Source organism: Narcine bancroftii, chromosome 1, assembly GCF_036971445.1.
Source record: "Narcine bancroftii isolate sNarBan1 chromosome 1, sNarBan1.hap1, whole genome shotgun sequence".
NCBI classification, from domain to species: domain Eukaryota; kingdom Metazoa; phylum Chordata; class Chondrichthyes; order Torpediniformes; family Narcinidae; genus Narcine; species Narcine bancroftii.
The window spans coordinates 196,652,550-196,668,015 of record NC_091469.1 but is presented as its reverse complement, the minus strand read 5'-3'; the positions used below and the strand labels follow the sequence as shown (position 1 = coordinate 196,668,015).

At 42.3% G+C, this 15,466-nt stretch overlaps 1 protein-coding gene across 1 annotated transcript in view; it reads left to right on the top strand.

Annotated features, from left to right (window-relative positions):
• LOC138737057 (centriolin-like) overlaps positions 1-15,466 on the top strand; it is a 119,135-nt gene that overhangs the window by 100,276 nt on the left and 3,393 nt on the right. The window contains exons 30-39 of the mRNA XM_069887516.1: positions 4,003-4,167; positions 5,002-5,161; positions 5,650-5,765; positions 6,811-7,028; positions 8,319-8,476; positions 11,112-11,185; positions 11,276-11,464; positions 12,098-12,323; positions 13,192-13,397; positions 14,518-14,658. Of these exons, the coding sequence (XP_069743617.1) occupies positions 4,003-4,167; positions 5,002-5,161; positions 5,650-5,765; positions 6,811-7,028; positions 8,319-8,476; positions 11,112-11,185; positions 11,276-11,464; positions 12,098-12,323; positions 13,192-13,397; positions 14,518-14,658 (1,653 nt within the window). The remainder of the gene's footprint in view (positions 1-4,002; positions 4,168-5,001; positions 5,162-5,649; positions 5,766-6,810; positions 7,029-8,318; positions 8,477-11,111; positions 11,186-11,275; positions 11,465-12,097; positions 12,324-13,191; positions 13,398-14,517; positions 14,659-15,466) is intronic.

The following is a 15,466-nucleotide window of genomic DNA, read 5'->3' as shown; positions in this document are numbered from 1 at the left end:
TGGCTGACCAGAGTCCTGGCGCACGTCTCCACGGAGGCCTCCTTAATCGGGACGGCCTCCGGCCACCTCATGGTCTGATCCACCACCGTGAGGAGGTAACAAGCCTCCTTGGACACTGGGAGGGGCCTGATTACATCAACGTGGATGTGTTGGAATCTGCGAACTGCCGAGTCGAAGTTCTAGGTGGGGGCTCACGTGTGTCGCTGGACCTTGGAGGTCTGGTACCTGGCACCTGGCCAGTTCCTCCACCTCCTTCTTCAGCCCATGCCACACAAACCACTCTGCGACCATCCGCACGGTTGTCTTTACCGCTGGGTGAACGATGTCATGGATCAGACTGAAGACCTTCGCCCTCCAGTGTGGCGGGACCACCAGGCGCAGCATGCCTGTTGAGACGTCACAGGGCAATGTGTCCAGGCTGCTGGGCTCCCGGACATCCTTGAGTTTGAGGCCCAAGATGGCAGTCCACAAGGTCTGCATCTCCGCATCATTCCTCTGTGCCTGAGCCAGTTGCTTGTAATTCAGGCCAAGCGTGAGAGTGTTGATGGCTGGACGGGAGAGCGCATCCGCCACTACATTGTCCTTGCCGGCCCTGTGTTGGATGTTGGTCATGAACTCAGACACGTACAAGAGGTGGCGCTGATGTCTGGCGGACCACGGATCCTTTGCCATCACCAGTGCTTGAGTGAGGGGCTTGTGATCTGTGAAGTCTGTGAACGGCCTGCCCTCGAGGAAGTAGCGGAAATGACAGATGGCCAAATACAGCGCCAGGAGCTCCCGGTCGAAGGTGCTATATTTGAGCTCTGGTGGGCACAGTTGCTTGCTGCAAAAGGCCAGCGGGCGCCATTGTCCATCAAGCCACTGTTTCAGGACCCTCCCCCCCCCCACTGCCAGAGCTGAGGCATCCACGAGAGCGCCGTGGCGCCTCTGGCCGCGGGTGCACCAGCAGCTGGCGCTGGCTAGAGCCTCCTTTGACGCGATGAAAACTCTGTCTGCCTCCTCTGATCATGATAAAGTCTTTTCTTTTGTGGCCATGAGCGCGAACAATGGGCGCATGGTGCGCACGGCTCAGGGGATGAAACAATGGTAAAAGTTCACCATCCCCGCGAACTCTTGGAGGCCTTTCAGGGTGGAGGATTTGGGGAATCATTGAACAACTGCTACCTTCTCCGGCGTGGCATCAGCTGCTGAAATGGTGTGCCCCAGGAACTGGAGGGACTCCTTGCCGAACTGGCATTTGGCCGCATTGACCGTGAGGCCAAAGTCCGCCAGCCAGGCAAAGAATGTGCGGAGGTGGGCTTTGTTTTCATTGTGTTTGCGACTGGCAATGAGAATATCATCCAGGTAAATGAATACAAAGGCAGGTCTTTTCCATCCGCGTCCATAAGGCGCTGGAACATTTGGGCTGCATTCTTTAGACCAAAGGGCATATGCAGGAACTCAAAGAGGCCGAAAGGGGTGATTATGGCCGTCTTACCCACGTCGTCTGAATGCACCGGGATCTGATGGTATCCCTGCACGAGGTCCACTTTGGAGAAGACCCATGCGCTGTGGAGGTTGGTGGAGAAGTCCTGCATGTGGGGCACTGGGTACCTGTCATGGGTGGTTGTGTCGTTCAACCGACGGTAGTCCTCGCACAGTCTCCAGCTCCCAGACAATTTCGGGACCACATCGAGCAGTGATGCCCAGGTGCTGTCTGAGCGCCGGACGATTCCCAGTTCCTGGAGCCTGAAGATCTCCTGCTTTGCCTGCTGGAGCTTCTCGAGCGGCAGCCGTCTGAGTCTAGCGTACAGTGGGGTCCCTGTGTGGCGATGTGGTGGAAGACTCCATGCTGGGGCAGGGCGGCATTGAACCGTGGCACTAAGATGGCGGGGAATTCGTGGAGGATCTCATCTAACTCGTCCCTGGCAGCGGCTACGGTGGCGATTTTGGGCCTGCATGCTTCTGCTGTGTCCAGTCGGGTGGAGTGGAACGATCGGGCGTTGACCAGCCTTTTGCCCTTCATGTCAACCAGTAGGCCGTGAGCTCTGAGGAAGTCGGCCCCTAACAGCGCGGTGCCCACGGAGGCTAGGACGAACCTCCAGTGGAACTTCTCCTTCCCGATCTGGATCTGTGCCCTGCAGGTGCCATAGGTCCTGATGGTGGAGCTGTTGGCCCCCTGCAGGGTTGGACCTCGAGATTGGGTGCAAGTCTCTAATGCTGTGGGGGGGAAGGACACTGAGCTCAGCCCCTGTGTCCACCAGGAATCAGCGGCCAGTGGATCTGTCCATCACATGAAGGAGACTGTTTGTGTGGCCAGCTGTCGCAGCCATCAACAGCGGCTGGCCTGGTCGTTTCCCTGAAACCTGCAGGACTGGCGGCACTTACGGGCTTGTGCTCCCCAGCGCTGGTGGTAGAAACACCAGGTCAGCTGGCCCTCCTCTGACTTGGTCTTGGGAGCGTCTTGCAGTCTGCTGGCTCCTGATCGTGCCACCTAGTTGAGGGCTGCCTCATTCTCCCTCTTCGTGCGCCAGAGGCCATCTGCACGGGCTGCTGCTCTCCTCGGGTTCGAGAAGTCTTCATCTGTGAGGAGCAGCAGGATGTCCTCTGGCATCTGTTCCAGGAATATCTGGCGGAAGAGAAAACAAGGCTTGTCTTCCACCAGGGCGTCCATCAGCACTGACGGGCTACGGTCCCCAAGCCCATCTAGGTGAAGGAGCCTGCAACCCCGTTGCTGGGGAGTTAGCCCGAAAGTTCCAAGCAGCAGGTCTTTGAGGGCAGTGTACTTGCCCGTAGCCAGGGTGTGGTGGATGATGTCATCCACCCTTGCTGCCGTATCTTGGTCCAGGGTGCTCACGACATGATAGAACATCGTGGCGCCTGAGGAGATGTTGCTGAGTTTAAATTGTGCTTCCGCCTGCCTGAACCATGTTCTCGGTCGGTGGGTCCAAAAGGGGGGAAGCTTGATGGAGACAGCGTTAACCTCTGCTGAATCGATGGTGTTTTGAGTCCAGAAAAACGTCTGGGCTCATCGGGGTCACCACTGTGGCGGTGTGAGCAGTGGAAGAAACACAGCCATCACGTTGAGGGTCATTAATGACTGGTTTTATTCAAATTCAACATGCCCCTGAGCTCAGTCACCTGGTGCATTGTGACATCATAATCGCTGGCCAGAGTACGCGCTGGAAGGGATACTGGAGTCAGAGAGAAACCTCTGACGATGCCATTTCCCCATGGCTGCCCCGCCACGTTCCTATACAAGCGGGGCCGGTTCACCATGAGGATGTGCACCACCACAATCTATCATTAACTGGCAAGGAGGAATTTAATCAGGGTATTAGATATTTTAGTTTACATAAAGATATTAATTGTTGTTAAGGCATTGAATGAGTTGCACATTGGAATATTTTGAAATGGTTAAAAAAGAGTTGCAATTCACTTCATTATGTCAGGTAACAGATAAGTTCAGGTAATCTCCGACTTAAATTGGGACCTAAGGATTGATCGTAACTCGGATTGGACGAAAGTCCGATTCGTTCCTCCATGCATGGCTTAACGAGGTCTTAAAGCAATTTTTTTAAAGATTTTGAACAAATGAACCTTTAATGAAGAATGTCAACATATGAACTTCTAGAAAATAATATAAATTGGGCTGCCATGGGGAGTGGAGACCAATATATATAGTACTTTTAATACAAAATATTTACTTGTACAGTAGTTTTATTAAAGATTTTTAAAATTTCGGTCATATGTGCAGTAGACATAACTCACATCGGTTGGAAGTTGAGGACTACCTATATTGTCAAAGACTTGAAAGTGTCTCCCCTGGCCAAGGTGTTTTGATGAGCTGGGAAAATTTGACAGACTGAGAAACCGCAGACCAAAACTTTTTTTTAAAATGAACATAGTGCATACATGCAAAGCATTTTTAATTATGTGTTACCAAGCAATATAGATTGCTTTTGATCATTAATCTAGATAGATGATTGGCAAAAGTGATAATATCTTTTCCTTTGCTGATAGGTTAAAGTGCTACGGGAAGAATTAATGATGTTGGACAGATGTTCAGAGAAAAAGAAAGAAGAGCTTAATTTCCTTCAGAATGAAATTGACAAGAAGAAAGTGAGACTCTCCGAAGTTCTTTTGGATGATGAGGCAGAGATGGCTGATAAGCAACGCCAATTTCGGGTCAGTGCATATTTTCATTTGCAAATTAGATGTTGGGTGAACTTTTTTTGATACGTATATTTTCCTGAAATTGTGTAATTTTCAAATGAAAGGTTATTTAAAGAAAGTTCTATTTCATCCTCCTTATCCTGAATTCATACCTATGAGACAGCCTCAATAGGAAATGCAGTGTTAGTATTTTAACTGTTGTATAAAATTTGCTTGATTTTGGGTAACCCAATTTTCTTGGCCTACTGCTGTACAATGGATTTTTGATCATTACATTTTGGAGCTGCTCCATTCCACTGCAGACCTTTGAAAGCCCTGCACCTGGTCATTGCTCAGAATTTGCCAATAGAGTGCTTCCTTCAGGTTAAACTGTATGAACAAATTCTTGATGAATATGGACAGCTAATCTTCATTGAAGTTAATGGAACTACCCTCAGGTCAAATCAGTTTTGAGACAAAAGGCGGTATTTTGCCATTCGTTCATACAATCTCATAGTGGGTGAGAGAAACTCACTTCCAGATATATAGGCGTTCTTTCCTCTCCAACATTATTTGTGCTAACCAAAAATGCATTCGCAAGCAGTATTTCATTGGACTCCTCAGATGAAATTTGGTTTCACTAAGACTGGGATTAATTTTTTGATGCATATATTGTATTGGTGCTACTATATCTGAAGGGGAAAATGTTTGTGATCAGTAATTAAGCCTTAAATGTCAATATTTGTATTTTCAATGGTTGATTCATCTGGAAATTTCCAGCACCTTTTTAATTTTGGTGTTCATATTGGGTAAAATATTTTGAATATTTTTGATAACTAGTAAAAATAAGAAAATGTGCTCTTACAGGAGCTGAAGGCATTGCTTGAAGAGATGAATGCACAGAAAGGAGAGTTGAATGCTCAGATTACCGAAAAGAATTCATGCCTCTCCTTATCAAAACAGGAAGAGAAAAATGAGGAAGAAAAGCTTCGGAGCATCCAGGAGCAAATAAATAAGCAAAGGACAGGTTAGATTTTCCACGATTAAACAGATACTACAGTACATGAAACAATACTGCAACCTTGATTGTTTTTTTAAAACAAGCTCCAACTGCAATTAGGTAATGCAATAATGTTCACATAATTAAATGTTTTAATTATTGGAAGAGTAGAAATTCAGGAGCTTTCTTCTGGGCTTTTTAGAGATTGTGCAAATGCAAAAATAGTAAAAGATGGAATTTTCAAATCCTCACTGTGAGTAACATATCCTTAAGATGTAAGAAGTCAAAATCTAGAGTCAACGTTTAAGTTAATCTAAGTATGTTTTGATGAAAGATTTTGGTTTAAATCGTCAACTATTCTATTTCTACCACCGATGCCTGCTTGATGATCTGCTAAACTCCTCCAGCTGTGTTTTTATCTTTAGCAAAAGAATGTTCCTTTATGTGTTTCCATTTCCTTTGCTCCTTTGTGTCCTTGTATAATTAGATTTTGATTCCTATTATGTTTGCTCCAGAACTGAAACACATTGTGGAAATGGTGCAGTTAGAAAATGATGAACTCTTGGGATTGAAACAGCAGCATGAAAAGAAAATCATGGAAATGGAGCGGACACAAGCTGTGCTGCAGGAGGTCTGTAACCTCAATTACAGAATATGCTGTATCCATTGACGCTGATGAGCATCAACCTGCTTTTAGCATGATTAATGACTTAGCAGGTTTGCTTTTCTGCTAGTATTTTTAGTGGTAACTACTTATTGAGCCAGTGGAGAGAGCATTTGTCTCTCCACATTAATTCCTTATTGGGGCCTGCAAAAACAGTTTAATTGAAGAAAATGTTTTTTTCATGCCACTGCATACCTAGTTAACAGCACAAATGGTATATGTTGTAAAGTTAATATCTACAACTCCATCTTCATCTCCAACATCGAAGTACTCGAGATGGCAGAGGCCGACAGCATCGAATCCACGCTGCTGAAGATCAAACTGCGCTGGGTAGGACACGTCTCCAGAATGGAGGACCATCGCCTTCCCAAGATCGTGTTATATGGCGAGTTCTCCACTGGCCACCGAGACAGAGGTGCACCAAAGAAGAGGTACAAGAACTGCCTAAAGAAATCTCTTGGTGCCTGCCACATTGACCACCGCCAGTGGGCTGATATCGCCTCAAACCGTGCATCTTGGCGCCTCACAGTTCGGTGGGCAGCAACCTCCTTTGAAGAAGACCGCAGAGCCCACCTCACTGACAAAAGACAAAGGAGGAAAAACCCAACACCCAACCTCAACCAACCAATTTTCCCTTGCAACCGCTGCAACCGTGTCTGCCTGTCCCGCATCGGACTTGTCAGCCACAAACGAGCCTGCAGCTGACGTGGACATTACCCCTCCATAAATCTTCATCCGCGAAGCCAAGCCAAAGAAAAGAAGAAGAATATCTACAAATAGTACAGATAAAAGAATTGCTCTTGATTTCAAGGGAAAAGGACTTGTATGCTCACAGTCTCGTATCATTAATTTCTGTATTTGATTTTGAAATCATCACAAAATAAGGTGCATTGAAATAGCTTGTATATAGTTATTTTAATTAAACAATAACTTTTTATATAAAACATATTCAGAATCTAGTTAGGGTAGGACTTTGGCTAGTTGTCATTTTATCAATATCATTTTACTTCAGGGGAAGAGTGAACTAGAAAATCTGCAACTTGTCTCACAAGGTCAACAAGCAGAAATAAAATCTCAGCAACAGCGTATTGAGAAGGATCGTCAAGAGGCAGATCAGCTAACGACAAAGAAAAATTCCCTTCGGAATAGCATTGCATCTCTGGATAAAGAGAAAAAACACATTGGGGAGAATTGCCTTGCATTAGAGAATACACTTTCTCAGGCAAAAAGGTATGGAGTTGCTAAGTTATCAGCATAATGGTATTTCAACACCTGTGACCCACCCGGTGCTGTCTGTAAGGAGATTGTACATTCTCCCCGTGACCTGTGTAGGTTTTCTCCAGGTGCTCCGTTTACTTCCCACCCTCCAAAACCTACGGGTGGTAAGTTAATTGGGCTGCATGGGTTTCGTGGGCCAGAAGGGCCTTTCACTATGCTGCATCAATTAATTCCCAATGAAACAGTGCATGTATTCCAGATTACCTGATTGTACAAATAACTTTGCAGTTGCAAGTCATTTAATTACAATCATTGGGCTAATTAAGCACTATCTGTCTTGGCTGATTGTTCAATCTCATCTTGATCCTCCATTAAACTAAATCATGGTGAAGCATATAGAAACCACAAAACAAAAATAGAGATATTGGAAATGAAAACCTAGAAATCCTCAATCAAATTTTCTCAGAAGAACAATTAATTTGTAATTTTAATGAAGGATTCACATCTGGAGCTGTATGCTCAAGTTTGACATTTAAGAGGGAGGAGTATGGAGGGATATGGTCTGGGCAGGAAAATAGTTCAGCACTAACTAGAAGAGGCGAAGAGTCTGGTTTTTGTGCTGTAGTTTTCTATTGTCTTTAATTAAGGCACACTCCAGAAAATTGTATGTAAAGCAGATCAAGGTTCCTTTATTGTCATGTACACAAAATAAATTCATTTTGCCCATAAAAAGGCATCTCTAGTCTAGCACCCAAGAAAGCAAAGAGAATCCTTTCAAAGATATTGAGTGTCCGTAGTCCTGCCATCTCCTCTGATGCTGCTGCCTCCTTCTCCTCCACTCCTGTAAACTTCTGTATTTTCTGTGGACGTGTTCAACTATCTGAGGTGCTGACTTTCAGATACAATATTAAATTTCAGTGGTGTTTGTGAAAAATTCCACAGCATTATTCGGAGGAACTGGGGTTGGGTGGAGGAGGATGGAATTATTCCTGTGTATTATTTCATTGCTGCTTGTGGCATCTTGCATTGCATTAGATGACTGATGTAAATCCTAACATAGACCTCATTTAAGAAGTACTTCAACGGTAGATGCTCTGAGGTTTTACAAAAGTGCAAGGTTTTGATTTACTTTACCTTTATAGTTTATTTTTGTATTGTGCAGTATTTCATTCAGATTTGTTGTAGAATCTAATACAAATATCACCAATATCTTTTCCTACAACTCTGAACACATTTTGAAACAGAAGTATTTAAATCCATTTTAGATGCTTTAAGTTGTGATTTACTTCTGTCTTATTCCAGAGCTGTTGAAGCCACTGAAGAGAGTAAAAGAAGTGCTTTATCTAAACTGCAGAAACTGCAAACAGAGATGAGTGAAATGAATCAGGAAATAAATCAAATTAAGACCCAGAAGCAAGAATTAAATCAGAAGACAGCACACACACAAAATTGTCTGCAAGGTATAGCAGTGAATTGTGTCAAATACAATTTATTGAAACTGGAAACCTATGCATATTGTGCTGTGGATCAGCTTTATTTACCTTGATTTTAGCATGTTTACTTTCAGCTGGCCAGAACACAAAGGATCAGAAGCTACTGCATTGCCCACACTCTGCCTGGCAATCAATAGCTGCTCAGGAATGAAAGCAATATCAAACCCTCCAGATGCAATGATCCCAGTCATTATGGGTTTAGGAATTTATTCCACCCTCATTACTCCTGGTGAAAGTAGCTTTGGTTTCAGCACAAGTACTAATCAAATAATTGGAATTGTGGGTTAACCATTATTCAAGTTCTGATCAACATTGTTGGGTCTTAAAAGTAGTAGCTAATGAGATGTGTATGTGTTAGTTGCTTAAAATAAAAACTCAGTGCAAAGAGTGATATATGGGTGTGAATAGAAGGTTGGCTAGCTAACAAGAAGCAGAGAATAGGCATAAATATTCTTTTTCTTCTGGCTGACAAGTGCTGCTAAATAGGTACTTGATGGCCAATGTAGGCCAAAGAGTACGTCAGTTACCAGATTTTATGGATGGGGTGTTGGGGCCTCATTTTGGGTATAATCTGAGAATTGTTACATAGATGTGGTTGCAAGATGACCAGGCTGGGAACAGAATATTCAGGGATATTTGACATTTTGGAAAGATTTGCAGAAAGGAAAAGGAGATGGAGTGGCTTTGTTTGAGATAGATTGGCATCAAGGGAGAGGAAATTGGAGAGGGTTGGATAGTAAGTAGTGTATAGACCAAAAATGGATATGCTGTGATCTTAGAAAGTAGTGGAGCAATCCCAAAGGACCAGTTGGGTTTGTCCTATTCCTGTCAGTTTATTATCAAGTGGATTTTAATACAGAAGTACAGTCCTTGTATCGTTTTTTGTCAAGGGGGTTCTATTACAAAAGTAGACAGTTTTTTTGCTTCATTTCTACAAGTTTTAACTCTCTGCCTGATTCCCGTCCATCTCTGGACCACAGAAAATGTAAGACCGCAGAAAATTGTCCCTAGTTATCGTCCTCTGAGCAGGATAACTGTTCTTCATGAATATAGATATTCCCCAGGTTACCTGAGGGTTCCAAGAACTTTCTGTAATCTAAATTTTACATAATTCTGATTTGAGCTCATTGGCTATAGGTTGGTACAGATCTTAGTTCATAGTAATAATTAATACTGATCTATTCTCCAGATTCAAAACCTGCTGGGCCATGGGAGTTGCATTTTGTACAGAATGTTAGACCAGAGATTTTCAACCAGTTTTGTGAAACCTCATTAGAGTAAAGTGTGCAATATTCTCCATATTTAAGAAAGGATGTAAATGCTTTGGAAACAGGTCAAAGTTAATTGGCCCCATCTGCCCTTGTGTGTAACAAGGAAAGGATTCCTCATGTCTTCACCTACCACCCCACTAGCAACTGCATCCAACATATCATCCTCTGTCATTTCTGCCACCTACTTCGTGATCCCACCACCAGAAAACATCTTCCCCTCTCTGCCTTCTGCGCGTACCACTCCCTCCATGTAGTCCACTCCTCCCTTCCCACCAATCAACCCCTTGGTATCTACCCCTACAACCACAGGAAGTGCTACACTTGCATCCACACTTCCACCTTTACCACCATCTTGTTTATCCAAACAGTCTTTCCAGATGAAGCAATACTTCACTTGTGAATATGCAGGAATCATCCAGTGCTCCCATTGTGGTCTCCTCTACATCTGAGAGACTGGACACAGACTGGGAGATTGCTTGGTTAAGCACCTTGGCTTTGTCCACCACAATAGTGGGTATTTCCCAGTGGCAACCCATATCTCATGCCACATGTCTGTCAATGGGCTAATGCATGACCAAACTGAGACCATTCACAAATTGGAGGAACAACACCTTGTATTCTGTCAGGACAACCTCCTGTGCTCCTGCCCCTGCCCTTCTCCCACAGCCTGACTGCTTTTTCCTCATTGTTGAAGAAGGGCTCAGGCCTGGAAGATTGATTCTGTATCTTTACTTCCAATGGACGCCCTGAGTTCTGCTGAGTTCCTCTAGCATTTTTGTGTTTTTACTTCAAAGTAAGTTCATTAGACAGATTCCTGGTATGGGTGAGTTGTCTTCTGAAAATATATTGCACAAACTAACCTTTGATATCTGCTGGAGCTTTGAATGAGAGGTAACTTGATTAAAGTGTATAAGATCCTGTGGAGCCTTAACAAGGGGACAATGTTCCCTCTAATATTGGAGTCTAGAATCAGGGGTTATTGTCTGAAAATAAAAGATTGCCCATTTAAGATAGGGATGATTCAGAATTGAATTTGCAATCAGATCAGATATGATCTGATGAAATGGTAGAGCAGGTTTGAGAGCCTGAAAGGGCTGCTCCTATTATATTTATCATCATCAATATTAAATTAAGCTGATTCTAAGATTTCTGATGGGTCGCTGTATGAACATAAGCTTTAAACCTTTACATGTGCAATAGTAGATTAATATTGGCGACCAAAGTTTGTGGTTTGACTTGATTTTAAAATAACTGACTAAGAGAAAAAGAATATACAGATCTATGAAAACATTATAAACATCTTGTTTATCAAAAATATTTTTATTGAATAGAGGAAAAGGCAAAGTTGGAAAAGGTCAGGGATAACTTCCGAACCACCAAAGATCAGCTGCATTTAGCAGAACAGGTAAGATTAAGTGAATCACAATTTGTATTCTGTGTTCATTTGAGTGGATGTTAATGTCAGAATGTCATTTATGTGTCATTGTGGTCTCAGGAACTTCAGAATGTCACTAAAAAATGTGACATATTAAAAAGTGAACAGCTGGCTTTGAAGGAAAATATTAATCGAAGTGCAAGTAAGTATCAATCCTTTCTGGAGAAGGAAAACAAAAAAGAACAGGAGTTATTGGAAATTCAGCAACAAATTGAAAAAAAGCAACACAAACTCACAGAACAGCAAAAGGTATGTGAACTCGTAAACTATTATTATATACCTGTCTAAACCAATTTATGATGAATTGAGAATTAACCAATTAATGAAAATAAGAACATTGAGAACAGAGCCAGGGACAAAGAAGTAATTTTAAGAAGAGGAATGATTTCTAATTTGCTTCCTTGAATTTGAATTTGAATTTGCTTCCTTGAATTTAAGAAGAGGAATGATTTCTAATTTGCTTCCTTGAATTTGAATGTCTCGATTGCATTTTGTGCTGATGCTGCATTTTCCTTAATATATCTGATATTCGTGATCTTTTTCACAGTAATTTACATCCTGTTATGTGCCACTGCATTCAGTGATTTTTTAAAATAATTTTAATATTTTTCCCATTTTCCACTTTTACCTTTATTTTTCTACTTTTACTTTTTTACTTTTATTTCAACAGACCATGTTCTTTCTCTGATGTTTATTCATTTATTTCTCTTCCACCCCCATCTCTAAGCATTTACCAATACACAAGCAAAGACCAGGAATTTAGTATACCAGCTTGGATGTAAATCCTCCTCTTTATGCACCTGAGGAAAACTCATGTGAACAGGGTAGAACTGTGCATGATGGAGGAAGACTTAACTCGAATTTCTCATTTATTCCATGTAGATGTTGCAATGTATTAAAAAGGATGTTAAATGTGAGGAGATAAACTTGGAGCAATCCTCAACTAAAGTAAAAGACCAAATCCAAGCTTTGGAGGCTGAACTGTTAGACAAGAAAAATGAACTTGAGCAGGTTATTGCAAAAGTGAACATGATGGAAGAAAAATCGAGAAAAATGCAGCATAATGAGGAACAGTGCATTGTTCTGGAGGACCAAATTGTCATTTTGAGTAAGTCTAACATTTGGTTACATTAGTAGTTCAATCATTCCCATAATTTGGTATATTTCTCTAATAAATATCTGAACCATGGAGTGAGATCACAAGTGAAATGGCCATCTGTTTTAATTCAGATAATCTCACCAGGAGTAACAATTAAATTTAGTCACATTATTTTTCATGAAAGAAAATAGCAGAGACGAGTCTTTGGGTGCATTGCACTTTGCTTTTTGATTTTAAAAAAATTGGGTGTATAGAAAGTTGTGAATGTTGGGTGTATCATATGAAGAACTTGCAAATGAAGGTCAAGTATGTGAATACTGTAAAATTAATGAAGACCTGTCTGAATCCTTAACCAAAATAAATCTGATCAAGGGAAGGAATGTGCAAGAATTGGCAACTTCCAAAGTAGCACCCAATTTAGTCTTACTGCTACAACTATATATTTTATATAACATTTAAAACTATTTTCTTTATTATTTGAATGGTCATGCACAATCACAATTGATTTTAATATTATTTTGATTAGCATAGCTGCTCTTGTACTGTTTACCAGAAATGATCTGCCTTCAAAGCATGTAAAGCAAAGTAACTGGATTAATCTGTAATAGAGGTTCTGCTAACACCAAAACAAGTAGATTTGCTATCCTAGAAGGTGCTTGAATCGATTTAAGAGAATTGAAAGCATTTTTCCTAACCAAAGAAGCAGCACTTACTAAACTGTGCTGTTAAATCTCCCTTGAACATTTTCTTCCAGATGTGGTGTTTTCTACTGCAACATAATAGTAAAATATTAATGTAAATTTTATATTAGAAAATAAAATAATAAAAATAAAATTTATTTTTAATTGCAAGAATACATCATTTTGTTTTATTGAAGGACACCAGCTCTCTGATCAACAGCAACAACATCAACAAACAATGGATGAACTGGCATTTCTTCAAAAAGAAATTAAGTTCTCAAAAAACAATGTAACTCACCTTCAACAGTGGATTCATTCAGAGAGAAAGAAGGCAGAGAAGCAAGTTGCAGTCATCACAGAAGAGTCCAAAGCTCAGAAAGCTCAGTTGGAAAAAGCTCTGAATGTAAGCTGCTGTCATTGTTCTTCTTTTCTTTGGCTTGGCTTCGCGGACGAAGATTTATGGAGGGGGTAAAAAGTCCACGTCAGCTGCAGGCTCGTTTGTGGCTGACCAGTCCGATGCGGGACAGGCAGACACGATTGCAGCGGTTGCAAGGGAAAATTGGTTGGTTGGGGTTGGGTGTTGGGTTTTTCCTCCTTTGCCTTTTGTCAGTGAGGTGGGCTCTGCGGTCTTCTTCAAAGGAGGCTGCTGCCCGCCAAACTGTGAGGCGCCAAGATGCACGGTTTGAGGCGTTATCAGCCCACTGGCGGTGGTCAATGTGGCAGGCACCAAGAGATTTCTTTAGGCAGTCCTTGTACCTTTTCTTTGGTGCACCTCTGTCACGGTGGCCAGTGGAGAGCTCGCCATATCACACGATCTTGGGAAGGCGATGGTCCTCCATTCTGGAGACGTGACCCATCCAGCGCAGCTGGATCTTCAGCAGCGTGGACTCGATGCTGTCGACCTCTGCCATCTCGAGTACTTCGACGTTAGGGGTGTAAGCGCTCCAATGGATGTTGAGGATGGAGCGGAGACAACGCTGGTGGAAGCGTTCTAGGAGCCGTAGGTGGTGCCGGTAGAGGACCCATGATTCGGAGCCGAACAGGAGTGTGGGTATGACAACGGCTCTGTATACGCTTATCTTTGTGAGGTTTTTCAGTTGGTTGTTTTTCCAGACTCTTTTGTGTAGTCTTCCAAAGGCGCTATTTGCCTTGGCGAGTCTGTTGTCTATCTCATTGTCGATCCTTGCATCTGATGAAATGGTGCAGCCGAGATAGGTAAACTGGTTGACCGTGTTGAGTTTTGTGTGCCCGATGGAGATGTGGGGGGGCTGGTTGTCATGGTGACATTTATATAAAAGCACCAACCAGTTCATCACTTCCAGTCAACAAACTTTGGCCAGACTCACTGAAAATGTGACTGCTCACTTGTCACTATGTGTTTGTCATATCATGAATATCCATGAAAGGAGTTAAAGAAAAATTATTAAATATTCACTAATAAAACAGAAACCTACAATGCTCTTGTTTCCTGTAAAGACAACAAAAATCTGTAGTAATTTCTGATGTTGTTTTTCTTGACATAGGAACAAAAGTATGAAATTAATAAACTGCAAAAAGAATTATCTTCAAGAGACCAGGTTGCACATGATGACCATGTCCAAGCTGAAAGGATCAGGAGTGAATTAAATGAATTCAAACAGAAATATTTTGAACTTAAACAACAGGTACATGATATACACCTCACTGATTCTAACATTGATTTGATACTAATTTTTTTTAACCTGAATTGCTAATTTCATTTTTTGAATTTTATTCCTCATATGCAGTTATTCAGTATTCTAATGTCTGATCGAAATGTAATGATATGGTTACAGATTATGTTGTGTTGTATTGTATATAGATATGCTTTTGGGAGATCAATTGGGGCAGGTTTTTTAGTGTCGGTCACATACAAACACTATAAAACAGATTTTATTTAAAATACTGGAGCTCTCCTCATGCAAGTCATGTTGGCCCCAGAGCCTTTGCAAAACTTTGGAGAGTGCCCAAGAGACTTTACTAATGGATTGTTGTTCACAAAAAGGCAACAGATGAAAGAACTTGTCGGAGCCACAGGCTGTCTAGAGTTGAACCTGCTGTTCTAGGAGGGTCGTGTGGTTTTGCAAGCAGAGAGAGTCAAACAGGTTTTTCTCAGAGAGAGATCAGTTCTACAGTTTCACAGTCAGCAGCAGCAGCTGGGTCTGGAACAGGACAAGCTGGAAAGCTTGTGGAAAACCCCATTTGGAAGATGGGTTGTGAGTGCTTAGAAGCCCTTGTGGTTCATGCAAGAGGAGAGGACTGGCTGTGTAATGTTTTACTTGAAATAAGAAAAACAAAAAGGAACTCTGTGGTGACCTGAAAGAAAGAGGTTATCATCTGGAGAACCCTGAGGGGGCAGGTTTTGTCAGCAAGGTATCAGTTGTGGGTGTACAGTGTACAACAAATCTCTCTATGAAAACCGACAAGAACCTTCCTGAGCGGTAACCATTTACC